General features: G+C 31.2%; 1 protein-coding gene across 1 annotated transcript in view; it reads left to right on the top strand.

Moving 5' to 3' along the window:
- Positions 1–14,100, top strand: part of LOC114095859 (A disintegrin and metallopeptidase domain 3-like) — a 59,355-nt gene extending 45,255 nt beyond the window's left edge. Inside the window, exons 12-19 of the mRNA XM_027939278.2 lie at positions 2,657–2,758; positions 4,539–4,734; positions 5,210–5,297; positions 5,535–5,678; positions 8,143–8,215; positions 9,994–10,108; positions 12,693–12,858; positions 14,097–14,100. Coding sequence (XP_027795079.2) covers positions 2,657–2,758; positions 4,539–4,734; positions 5,210–5,297; positions 5,535–5,678; positions 8,143–8,215; positions 9,994–10,108; positions 12,693–12,858; positions 14,097–14,100 — 888 coding nt within the window. The remainder of the gene's footprint in view (positions 1–2,656; positions 2,759–4,538; positions 4,735–5,209; positions 5,298–5,534; positions 5,679–8,142; positions 8,216–9,993; positions 10,109–12,692; positions 12,859–14,096) is intronic.

Raw genomic sequence — 14,100 nt, 5'->3', positions numbered from 1 at the left:
TAGAATTATAGGCTTTTGCCACCATGCCCGACCATAACTATTTTCATAGGGGTCAGTCTGTGTTTTCTATGGGAGATAGATCTGATTGCCTTTCAGGCTAACAATAATATCTTTGGCTAGGACAACTCAGTCAATTCAGTTAGCTTTGCATTGGTAGTGTTGTGTTTGTAGTACTTAGTTGACTCCTTTACAACATGTCCAATGAAACAAATATCTTTAGCAATGGAGACTTCTCCAGGAATTTCCCAGAAATGAAACATATTTTCTAATAAAGTTTTTGTTACTCTTATATCATCAGCCTTCCTGTGAGGGAAAGTTTCTATCAAAGCAGAAGACAAACACTGAAGTTGGTAATTGAGTGTAATCCATCTGTACATATTCAAATGACCCCACAGGTATAGGAAATGCATCACCTGTACTATCTTACTGGGGTGTTATGAGTTTTATATATCAAATATCAGTCACTCTACCAGTATTATTTTTATAATTTGGATGATTTTATTTACTCTATGATGAATCATAGATAGCAGTTTCAGAGTATTTTTTCCATATTGATACCTAGCCTCATTTGCTGGAAAGACTATTCCTTTTCATATTGGTTTAGTTTGGCATATTTATTGAGAAGTAATTAATCATATTTCATTCATATTTTTACAATCGCACTTCCTGAGAGTAGAAGACAACAATGGGGCTTACCAGGGTTGGTCAGGAAGAAGAAAGAGTTAGGAGGAAAGGATGGGCACAGGGCTTATTGGGTTTTTCATGGAGAAGGCAAGGCAGGGAAGGAAGGGTACATGATTTAGGACTAGCTAGCTTGAATAGTAATGCTGGTGTTCTCTGACCTACAGAGTTGGTACCTAGTTGTCAGTGTCTGTCTCCAGTGTTGTTATGAATTGGAAATATTGGCTTGCTGCATAAGAGTTAGATAAAAGTAGTGATTGGTGTTATGGGTTATGGACCGGTTGATTTGCATGTGAAAGGCTTTCTTACAGGCAAATTGTTCACTATCTGAAGGAATTTCAATTAGCTATTCCTTGGAGGGACCATTTCTCCACACCAGCAAGGCCCCTAAGATGTAAAAGCATAAATAAATACAGATAATAGAAAATATGATTAATATACATGCATGGATATTAGTATGCAAATAAATTAAAAATAAGGAAAATTCTAAATTCAGCTTATAAGTCACACTGGTTATCTTTCAGGGGCTCAACAGTCTCATGTGATGAGTAGCTAGTGAAATTGATAGCACAGAGAAAACTATCCTCATAGAATTAAATTCAAGACACACTTTAGTAAGCAGTTATGTGTCACTTAACAATGGGATGATTTATGCATCATTAGGTCATTTTTTTTTGTTTTGTATGTTAGACAAACCTAGATAGTATATCCTACTATTTACCTAGGGTATGTGGTATAAACTATTTCTCATAGGCTAAAACTGTACTTAATATTACAGATGTTTTAATTCAATGGTACACATTTGTGTATCAAATTTATATACAAACATAGGAAAGGTTCCGTAAAATTATGTCATAATAGAGCACTCTGAGTTAAGGCACTTATCATGAATGGAGTTTGCAAGACTGGAAGTTGTTCTGGGTGAGTTGGGGAAGTGAGTGGTGAGTGAAGGCGAAGGCCTAGGACACTACACTACACTACTGTAGATTTTATAAACACTACACTTAGTATGTACTGACTTATTAAAACTACTTTTCTGTTGTCTATATAAAATGAACCTTAACTTACTATAATACTTTTACTTTATAAATGTTCAACTTTTTAAAATTCTTTGACTCTTTAATAACAGCTTTAAAAACAAGGAAATTTTAAGCTCTCCAAAATACTTTCTTTCTGTCCTTTTTCTTTTATCTTTTATTTTATTTAAGTTCTTCCATTGTAACTGTAACTATATTTTGATCAAAAACTAAGAAACACCCACATTGACTAGCCTCAGCCTGTACAGGGTCAGGATTATCAATAACACTGTCTTTCTTTAGGGGCAATAAGTTGTTTGAAGCAAGTTATTCATAATAATACCATCTTCTGAAAATTTCCTGAAATATCTGAGACTGTTTTATAGTTAAATTTTCTTTTATTAGAAGGAGAACACTCTAAAATAATGATAAAAATTATAGCATAGCAAATATACAAACCAGAAACATGGCTATTTATTATTTTTGTGAAGTGTTACATACTGTACATAACTGTGTGTGTGATAACTTTATGTGATTGGCTTGCTTATACAGAATTGTCACTTATGCCAGAATTGTTACAAAGTAATGTGTTGCACGATTAAGTTATAATGGTTATGTTACTAGGCGAAATGAATCTTATCTCCACCCATTTAAAGGACTACTACTTTTTTTAAATTTTATTTTTACTTGTAGGTGAACACAAGAATCTTTATTTTTAGGTGGTGCTGAGGATAGAACCCAGTACTTCACATGTGCTAGGCGCGTGCTGTATTGCTGGGCCATAACCCCAGTCCAGGACCACATGTTTTATATGGTCTGGCCTTGACAGAGTGTAGGATTATATTATTACAAAGCTGTTTCTAGATTACTGAGAATTTATTATGTAGCATATGATCATGATGAACGTAAACAGAATTGTATAATAATCAAGAATCTCCGTGCTTTGTGTTTAATTATAGGTATGCAAATATACAAAGTGCTGTAATGCCAAAAGTTGTACTTTCACTAAACCTAATTTGGAATGTGGCAGTGGACCATGCTGTAATCCAAGCTCTTGTACTGTAAGGTTTCAAATATTTCATTATCTTCCTTCATGATTTTTTTGTGTTCTTATGTATCCCTTCCCTTTTATAGCTTCTTTGAATTACATCTTTCAAGTAATTTATATTCTATCCTGTGAGCTCTTTTTGGATCAAGTTATTACTCACATATAAATAATGATTTTGCATCCTTAGAATGTGTTTGTACAGGACACATTTTATTCCACTGAGGAGTAGATAGTAAAGATATTTTATGTTGTTTTTGTCATTTTGTTTGTTTCAAGTTAATTAGTGACTCCTGTTGGTAACCAAGAGAAACCCAATCATACATGATTAATTTACAGACTGACAGGATGCCCTTAAGGCTCAACTTTCTTAACTGCAGTTTTTACTGAGCCCATATGGAAGTCCCATTCAGTTCACATACAATACTAATTCTATATTATTTGGGTGTTGTGACTTTCTTTGGGTCATGCCTGAATATAACTCTTCATGACTAAATGATTGATGTCACATTTTGAATAAACCATCTTAACCACACACAGTTGACATGCAGTGTTTCAAGAAACAGGCAACAATAATAACAACTCTTATTTTGAAAAAAAAATTGCAGAAAAAGAATCAGTGCAGAAAAGTCAGCAGTATGTACTATATGAAATACTGAAGTAGCTTTGGTAAAGTTTTCTTTTCCACTCTGTGGACTAGTGAGTAAAGCCAATAGCTATTTATTTATAAGGTGCATGAATGCCAAAGACAGACCTAAGGTTTCTACTTTTTAGACTCTGCTGCTTTTCCATTCACCAGAGCCCTTGGATTGGCTTTTGTCTTCTGAGAAGTCTATTGCTATCTGCCTACATCCTAAAGGAATGGAGATAATTGCTCCTTTTGGTAAATGAAAATTCACAGCCCAAATTGCTAGGCAGGGCCTCAGTAACAATAACTGAGTGCATCAGATGTGTTCATATTTATTTTTTGTACATTATAAAATTTGACTTTTGCTGCCATTCAAAAGCTCACATGTGTTTTATACTCTTTCATTAGTGAAGAAGGCTTCATATTTTGTCTTCTTTCAAAAAGCAGTGTCTTTTTTTTAAGATGGACACAATATGTTTATTTTATTTATTTTTATGTAGTGCTGAGGATTGAACCCAGTGCCTTACAACGTGCTAGGCAATTGCTCTACCACTGAGCCACAACCCCAGCCTCCCAGTGTCTTCTTTTCAAAATAGATTCTTTTTAGTTATACACAACAGTAGGATTCATTACTACCAATGAGGTTCGATCCAATTTTTTTCTTATAAATTTTCAACTTAGACACAACTTCATACAAATACAAAAAAGAAAATAGTCGAACCAACTGATTGCTAACAATAATGAGGAGTGAATATCTGATCAGAACTTCAGTTACTATAGGTAATTAAAATTAAGTAGTATCACATTAGAATAATTATTATTGGTCAGTTTAATCTTGACAATGAATAGTCAAAGAAAAACAAATATTTCAGAAGCTTAAGTAGAATTTGTATAAGTGTATGCTCAGATGAGTCTTTCTTCAAACATTAACAAGAATTTTACTCTCTGTTTTGGATATCTTTGCTTTTCTGCTAGCAAATCTCAAAGAAGCCTTCCCCAAATATGTGGTATGGTTAGGTTATCACTTCTTACTGTTTTATTTCATACAGTCTAATATTTCAAAAAAGTATAGAGATTCTGTCTTTCGCAACATCCACAACAATTCTTACTTTTAAAAGGAAATCCCGATTGAGCCTGACAAATATTTGTCTTTTTCTTTGTCTCAAAGCTGTACGAAAGAGGACATTTGTGTAGGAGAAGTAGAGATGACTGCGATTTTGCGGAATTTTGCAATGGAACATCTGAGTTTTGTATGCCTGATGTGAAAGCTGCTAACTTAGAGCCATGTCATAATTATACTGCTTATTGTCTTTATGGGCTTTGCCAAGATCCGAGCAGACAGTGTAAGGACATATTTGGAAGATGTAATTATCATCTTTTTTTTCTGGTTTTCATTTTTAAAATGCAGTTAAGTTAAAGTCAGTAATCCATCCTATGGCCATATTAGAAAATGTTGTTTTACATTTACATAGGAAAGTAAACTTGTAAACCATCGTAACTTTGATCTATGCCAAAGGTAGAATTGGCTTACTAACTATAGAACAGATATTTATCAAGTTTCAAGTGATTGGAGGAATAGGAGTAGACTATTAGAATATGACTTCAAAGAGAAAAATGACTGGTTTCTTAATAATATATGGACTGTATTAAAGATTTTCACATTCGGGACAATATGTAGTTATTGTTTGGTTTCCTTGTATTACACAGTAAAAGGAATCAATATTTCATAGTAGATGGGTGGGCATTGTTGTCTACGTGTCTCTTTATTGACTGCAAGCACTTGCAACAATTTTAATGAGTTTTTAAATCTGAGTAATTGAAAATTCATATTTTTTTCAGATGCCTTAAATGCTCCTTATATATGTATTGAAGAAGTAAATTTTCAAAACGATAAATTTGGAAACTGTGGAAAAAGTTGTAATTTTGGGTAAGCACTTAGGAAATCATACATTTTCCATGTATATATACTGTGTATATACAGCAAAGTGTCATGTGATAGAAATGAGAGATGAATGTACACTTTGTTCTGCTTCATAAGATGGTTTAGTTTTGGTGTTATGATCTGTATAATTCTTTGAGTTATCTTCTATTTTGAATTGTTATTTTCCAAGTATATTAGAAAACTAACTTACAGACAGGTAACTTTTATGTTTCATATTGCCAGGTTTATCCTTTGTGGAAAAGTAGTTTGTAGCTATGGACATACAGAAGTAGCAGATATGAAAGATTATGATTTTCAGTATACGTACCTTGCAGGCCATGTATGTGTGTCTGCACATTTAAGAAATACTTCAAGACCTGATGATACGTATGCACATACTGCCAATCCTTGTGATGAAGATAGGGTAAATACAATTTTACTTGATATTACTTATGGTGTAATTGTTTGTGAATGTGTGAATTTGTGTTCATAAGTGCATGTGTGTATGAATATTTGTGACAGAGCTTATTATTTTAAATTTATAATCAATGCTAATACTTTTGGATACTGCATCATATCCCTTTAGTGAAAAGATCAAAATTTGTTTGTTAGAGGAAACTTTTGGTTCATTTTAACTGAAATTTTTCAATAGATATTTGAACTTGATTTCTCACACTACTGAATATAAGCCCCCATTCTCAAGCTAAGATGTGATCTGCAGTAATTATGTAATTGACAAACAAAAAGAATGAAATGATACACACAAAGATGGCACAACAAAAATGCCACAAAAATGACAGCTTCTCAGAACAACCTGAATTATGAGAACATTAAAGAGAAATTTAAAAGGTTAAGTATTTCCTCTGGTAGTGATTGTCAAGGAGAATTAATTTGGTTACAAGTAAAGTAAAATATTTATGTTGCTTATTAACCTATACTCCTAAAATTTCCTCTAAAACATAATATTTCTGTTAAAAAGTCTTTCCTCCATAAAATACAATAATAAAAAATTGAATTTTAAGTTATACTTTTCTTTTTTATGTAAATTTTTAAAAATTATATATGACAGAAGAATGCACTGCATTTCTTATTACATATATAGATCACAATCTTTCATAACTCTGGTTGTATACATACATAGTATATTCACACCAATTCGTGTCTTCATACACGTACTTTGGATAGTAATGATCAGCACATTCCACCATTAATTACCCCATACCCCCTTCCTTCCTCTTCAACCTCTCTGCCCTATCTAGAGTTCAGTCTGTTTCTCCTATGCTCCCCCTCCTTACCCTACTATGAATCAGCCTCCTTATATTAGAGAAAACATTCAGCATTTGGTTTTTTGGGATTGGCTAACTTCACTGAGCATTATCTTCTCTAACTCCATCCATTTACCTGAAAATGTCATGATTTTATTCTCTTTTATTGCTGAGTAATATTTCATTGTGTATATATGCCACTTTGTTTTTATCCATTCATCCACTGAAGGATCTAGGTTGGTTCCACAGGTTAGCTATTGTGAATTGTGCTGCTATAAACATTGATGAGGCCATTTTTAAGTCAGCAGGACAAACCAAATCAGGAGGCTATATAAGTGTAATCAATCAAATACAATAATTCCCTTCCTTCCTGGTTCATCGGATCAATGCTTCCCTCCTGTGTGTAAACACATTTTCTAAACCACTACTGGTTTGGAGATGCCGAATTCATAATTGACAGCTCAAATAAATTTTTAACATTTGGTGCTTTGATTTATATTTTAAACAAAGACAATTTTCATACACGTGAGGCACTGGGTTTGATCTTCAGCAAGGCATTAAAAAAAAGCAAATGGATAAAATAAAGATATCGTGTCTATCTACAATTAAAAATATTTTTAAAAAATATTCTGTCAGATAACATGAGGAAAGCCAGACATCATCTTAGAACATGCCTCAAAAGACTAAGTTTTAGTAGAAGAATATTGATATGTTAGGTAGAATATACATTGTAAAATTTGTGGTTAATGAACATTTACCATATGCCAAATGGCTTTTGTTCATTTGTGTGCAGCAAGTTTTTTCACTCTTATGATATGTGAGATGTTTAATAGTATCCCATATGCAAAGATGAATAATTGATGTCTGGAGAAATTCAGTAACTTTCTCCAGGCCACTCTGCTAATATGAAAGATATAATTATAAGTGGAGAAAAAGCAAACATGATGGGAATACTGCTTTTAGCATCAATGCTAAACAATGCCTTAGGTTCTGTGAGTTAAGAAGTTCTTGCACTGAGAAATAGTTCTTTCATAGCCTATGGCTTGAACTTCAGTGTGTAAATTTTATTCTCTCTCTCTCTCTTTTTTTTTTGGTGGTACTGGGGTTTGAATACAAGGCCTTGTGCATGCTAATCAAGTACTCTACCAACTGAGCTGTATCCCCAGCCCCATAAATTTTATTCTCTTCAAATATTAAATGAAAGTAAAAATGCTCCTCAAGGGTTTTATGAGCATAGAAAAGAAAAATGCATTAGGTGCAAAGGCAGTTCCTAGTCAAAATATTTAGTAAAAGCTTGTTTTGTTTGTTCTTATATCAATTCATAATAATTAATGTACAGCTCTGCTCCATCAAGGGAAAAATGATATGTTTTTGCAAATTAATACTTCATAAAGGAATAACACACTATGTTGATATTGACTCCAAGATTGTTTTGAAGCATGAACTATTTTGCATATCACCCCTCCAATATAAGTTTTACAACAAGTATGATTCCTCAACTCTTGAGTTTACATTTAAAGGTTTTGCTGTTGGTAGTTGCTTCAATATTTTAAGTTTTAACATGTGTTTTAGTCTTGTCATGGCAGGTCATGTGTTCTCGTACATGAACATCCCTTTAAAGCACCTTGTAACTCACATGAACAATGCAAAGGACATGGGGTATGTAACAGATTCTCTCTTTTTAAATATGATTATGTCAATAAGCTTTTATAGGATAATTATGTTCAGAATTATTTGATGTGGAAATTTCTTTTAGAAAATCACAATTAACAAGGAAATTACATTCCATTATTTACACAAATGTACATAATTTATTTTTATAATCAGATTTTTATATTCCTCATGAGCATATTAAGCTTTGAATTTGTGAAAAGGTAATGTGAAACATCGTGACAATGCTTAATTAAAATGATGGAAATTTAGAACTGGATTTATTAAGCATTACACATACATTATACATTTATATTTTTAAATTGAATGGGCATGTACTTCATATATTTATAAATACACAAAGTATTTTTAATATTCACACTGCTTATCATCTAATAACATTATGAAATTATTTCTTTTCCATTGACATTCATTTCATCTTTTGACAACTTCAATTTATTTCATTTTATGGATCTTTTCTTCTACTCTCTTCAAAGATTCATATATTGATGGGCTTCCAAATAATTTTAACTTTTAACTTCTGCAAATAGTGGTAAAAATAGACATTGTTGTGAATTTAGCTTTGCACATTTATCTGATTTCTTCAAATTATTAGCATTGAAATATAATGGGCAAAACTTATGTAACATTTAAATTTTCATAAGTACATATTGGCTTTTAGAAACACTATACCAACTTTTGATCCCAAATATCATGTATGAAAGTATGCATTTCCTCATATTTTTGTTAGACTATTTTATCAGTCTTTTTAATGTCTTCTAACATGCTGAATCCATCTCTGACTTGCATTTACTTAGTATTCAATGATATAGGGCTTAAATGTTTTGTTGTATCTGACCTTGGTATTTGTATTCATCCATCCATTGTTAAATTAATTGCTAGGTTGTAGAAATTTTCTAAATTTTGTAAGTTTTTCCAAGCTACATTTTGCTTTAGTTTGTGACCAGTGTCTTTATCCATATTGATGCTTTATATAGTAATTCTGCTAAAACAGAACCTGTGTCTCACATCAACATTTTTTTCTCAAGTCACATACATATTCTGTTACTCAGAATTTTGTTTCTGTTTCTTATATAGTTTTAATTTAACCTCTTATTTAATTTTTGCATGAGACTATTTCTGAATTCTTCATTCCGCTATTGCTGATTTATTTATTTGCTAATTATATTTATAGATATAATTTTCAATACTTCATATGAATATTGGCATTTGTAATTGACTAAATTATTTCTCCTTTTGTTTTCTTCCAACATTCATAGACATTGTCTCTTATCACAGTTCATTTTACAATGCATGGCATAGATTAATAATAAAACTTATCATCATTTTATTCTTTCTAGCTTCATTGTCTCTATTTTTTTCTAAAATAATGCATTTTAATTTATGGAAGGAGGATAGGAATAGAGAAGCAGTAGAATGAATCTGATATAACTTTCCTACGTACATCTAAGAATACCACAGTGAATCTCAACATTGTGTGCATTCACCAGACTGGGATCCTAATTAGAATATGATACATTCCATGTTTGTATAAATATGTCAAAATAGACTCTACTGTTATGTATGACTAAAAATAACAAACATTTTAAAAATAATGTTATGTAATTATATTTTAAAATATGAAAAACAATAACACTATATTTAAAAGGATGTTTCATGCCACTTTTATTAAATTTATTATGGTTTACTTGGTCTAACACAAAAAATGAATTAAGTTTTATATTGTATATAAAAAGTTCTTAGTTTTTGTTTGGTTTTGGTTTTAGATTTGCAATAGTAAATTACATTGTCACTGTGACGCAGGATATGCTCCACCAGATTGTGAAGAACTACTGTCATCACCAGGAGGGAGCTTCGATGATGGATTTTGGGTTTCATCAGGTTAGTCTCCAGATCATATTTTTCTAATAGAGCTTGTGATCCCATAGAAATGGTCTATAATTTTTTTGTTCTTTATGACTATTAAGCACCTGACAAGTGGGTAATACAACTGAGGAATTGAGATTTCCATTTTTATTTTACCTTTTTAAATAGCCACGGGTGGCTATTTTGTAACCACACTTTAAATTTTAACCTAGAAGTAGGCATTTTAGGAGTTCTCCCCTAAATTTTAATCATGATTGTTTGAACATGTTTATTTATATAGCAAATGTTTTTCATAGACATATATTTAAATTATATGAATGATGATATTTACATAGTCTGTATTATCCAAGAGTGTCCTATGTTGTGATGTCCTATTTCACAATCAAGTTGCAAGTTTAAGTGTAGCACTGAATAGGAAAAATATCCATTTCTTCCATATCCAAAGCATATGATAGTAGGCACTAAATATTTGATTCCATTAAATCTAGTTTGTGTTTTTTAAAAATTTTATGTTATATCCATTAATGTGTGCCTTAATCTGTACTATTTTTATTGCTCTAATTTCTCAGACTAGTTTCTAGAGATGAAAATCTTATTCTCCCTGATTTTAATTTTTTTCAATTTTTATGTATTTAAGACTATAAATATCCTTATGAATTATATCTGTAAAACTACATATACCCAGTAACAAAAATTTGATATGGCATATCAAATTTAACATAGTACTATTCTTTGAAAATGTCAGGATTTTATTAATTTTTATGGCTGAATAGTATCCCATCATGTTTATATAAATACATAAGAAAAGAAAATTATGTATATTTATATTATTAAATTATTATATTATTAAATCAGCTGTTATGACACCAATACATTGTAAAAAACATAACAACTAAATAAACTGGAATTAATAATAATTAAAAGTTGTTGTCAATAAAAAGGCACCATCAAAGTGAAAAGAAAATCCACAGAAACTATTTTCAAACCATTATCTGTTGAGGTAGAGAGTATGAAGAGAAAACCTACAACACAACACCACAATAAGAAAAATGGCCAAAGAACTCAAGTGGACATTTTTCCAAAGCTGTTGAGATGGCCAGTTGTACATGAAAAGATGCTCAATATAAATAATCCTTAAAGAAAATGCAGTCAAAACTATAATTACATATTAAATCATACTATTAGAAATGGCTACTATGGAAATGTTTAGAAAATATCAAATTTTGGACAGGATATAGAATATGAGAATGAGAACTCTTATGCATTGATGGTTGGATTTTTATTTATCCTTGAAAGAATTGAAATTTTAACAATGGTCCCAATATGAATACAAAATACTTTAAAAAAACCACTATAACAGGTCAAGTATTATATTATTCTGCTTCAAATAGTCAAAGATGAATTCTGATTGCCAGAGGTTAGGGGAAAGGCAAGTGTTAATATTTTAGATGGTTTCAGTTTGGCAGTGGGATGGTATTATTGATGGTGGCACAAAAATGTGAATGTACTTAATGTGACCTTTAAAATATTTGAAATTCTAAATTTTATGCATTTCATATTTTATTTTAATATAAATTAATTTAGGCAGATTTCATTTATTATATATCAAAATAATATAATGTGTAGAGATAATCTTAAGAAATGTGACATGCACTGAAATTTAAAAATTTATTATTGAAGGTAATTAAAGATATATGTAAAATATATATAAATATATCACATTCATTTAATGTTAAATTCAACATTGTTAACACAGAATGCTTTGCCCATGGATTTGACACTATTCTTAGTAGACCCAGCTGAAATTTTATATTTTCTTTACTTTCTTTTTCTCTATGTGTGTATGTATGTTTGTGTGTGTGGTTAAGTTACTCCTTTCATGATTTATTCTGGGGCACTTAACTCATTTACATTTTCTATTACAATACTAATGGGCTGATTGCCTGATTTTTATTTTTATATTTTGATTTTCTGGGGGTTTTGTTTGTTTTTTCATTACTGGGTATTGAACTCAGTGCTGCTCTACCACTGAGCTACATTCTCAACCCTTTTTTGTATTTTTGTTTTTAAATTTTGAGACAGGGTTTCATTAAGTTGCCAAGCAAGACTGGCCTTGAATTTGAAATCCTCCTGCCTAAACATCCCAAGTCATTGGCATTAAAGGCATACACCACTACATATAGTTTATTTTCGTTTTCAGGCTTCATTCTTTTGTTTAATAAAAATAAGTTTCCATTGGTTTTATTTTTCTCTCTTTTACTTCTTCTTTGCTCTGTCTTGTAAACTGAAGAAACTTCTATTAAACAATAGTAAATTTAGTGTCATAATTAGCAGTTAGAAGAAATTATGAGTAACATTGCATATATAAATTTAAGTATATGTAAAAAATTATAAATGCATGTCAAATATATATTATCAACGACTTTATTGTCAATTACATCTAAGTGTATTGAGGTAAAATAAATGTATAATGTATTTTGAAACAGACAATATTATTAAACTTCTAAATTCAAATTCATTAATTCTTTAACCATATCACTGGACTTGTAAATTTGAACATAGCTCTTAAAAATGTTAAAAAGTACACTTATATTTTCAGACCAAGCCAAACTTATGCTTTTAAACAAAAAAACTGTTCCTAAGAAAAATGGACTCTTGATCAGTTTCTACATTTTTCTACCTTTCCTCATTATAACTTCCATGGTTGTTCTTAAATGGGATAAAATGAAGGAATTTTTGCATAGAGAAGAAACAGTAAGTGGAGGGTAAGTAAACATAGTATTTTTATTTTTCTTAACTAATTTGTTATTGATTAATGATAGTTATACATAACATTGTGATTTATTTTGACATAATTATAAATTCAGGGAGTATAACTTGCTCCAATTAAGATCCCCTTACACTTTCCCTCCCCCTGTTCCCTGTCCTCTACTCTAGTGATCTTTCAACTTATTTATAATTTCTTTAAAAAATAGTATATTGTGGAGATACATAATAATGAGAGTCACTGTAGTTTATTCATACATGTACATTGGAAAGTTAGGTCAGATTCATTCTGAAGAAACTCTCCTGATTTTTCTTTTATTTTGATGGATCCCCCCACCTTTGTTTTCTGTCTCCCTTTCCCTGCCCCTTAATTTTAGACTAACTTCTACATATCAGAGAAACTGTTCAACACTGGACTGAGTCTGATTTATTTCATTTAGCATTATAGTCTCCAGTCCCATCCATTTATCAGCAAATGACATAATTTCCATTTTTTTAATGGCTTTTTTCATGATTCATTCATCTGTGGAAATGTGGCTACATTGGTTCCATAGTCTAATATTGTGAATTGTGTTGCTATGAACATTGATTTGACTGCATTCCTAGAGTATGCTGATTTTTAGGTATTTTGAATATATACTGGGGAGGGGGATTGCTGGGTCATATGGTGGTTTCAATCCTAGTTTTTTGAGGACTATCTACACTGCTTTCCAGAGTGGTTGCACTAATCCACCAGCAATGTATGAGTGTTACCTTTTTCCCACATCTTTGCCAACAATTATTATTTGTATTCTTGATAATTGCCATTCTGATTGAAGTCAGAAGAAATCTCAGTGTAGTTTTGATTTCCATTTCCGTAATTGCTGGAGATGCTGAATATATTTTCATATATTTGTTGACCATTTGCATTTCTTCTTTTGAGAAGTGTCTGTTTAGTTATTTTGATTATAGATGGAGCATGTGCTTTTTGGTGTTTGAGTTTATTCTATTAGTATGGATATTATTCATATATTCTGCATATGAATGCCCTATCTGAGGAGCAGGTGGCAGAGACCCTTTCCAATTCTGTAGGCTTGCTTCACACTCTTGTTTCCTTTGACATGCAGAAGCTTTTAAGTTTGCTGGCATCCCACCTATTGATTTTTAGTTTTATTTCTTGCACTTTAGGGGTCTTGTTAAGGAGGAAATTTCCTGTGCAGATATTATGGCCTCTTATGACTATATTTTTTTCTTGTAGTTGA

The sequence above is a fragment of the Marmota flaviventris genome, chromosome 3, assembly GCF_047511675.1.
Source record: "Marmota flaviventris isolate mMarFla1 chromosome 3, mMarFla1.hap1, whole genome shotgun sequence".
NCBI lineage: Eukaryota > Metazoa > Chordata > Mammalia > Rodentia > Sciuridae > Marmota > Marmota flaviventris.
This window is presented reverse-complemented; position numbering and strand designations above follow the sequence as displayed.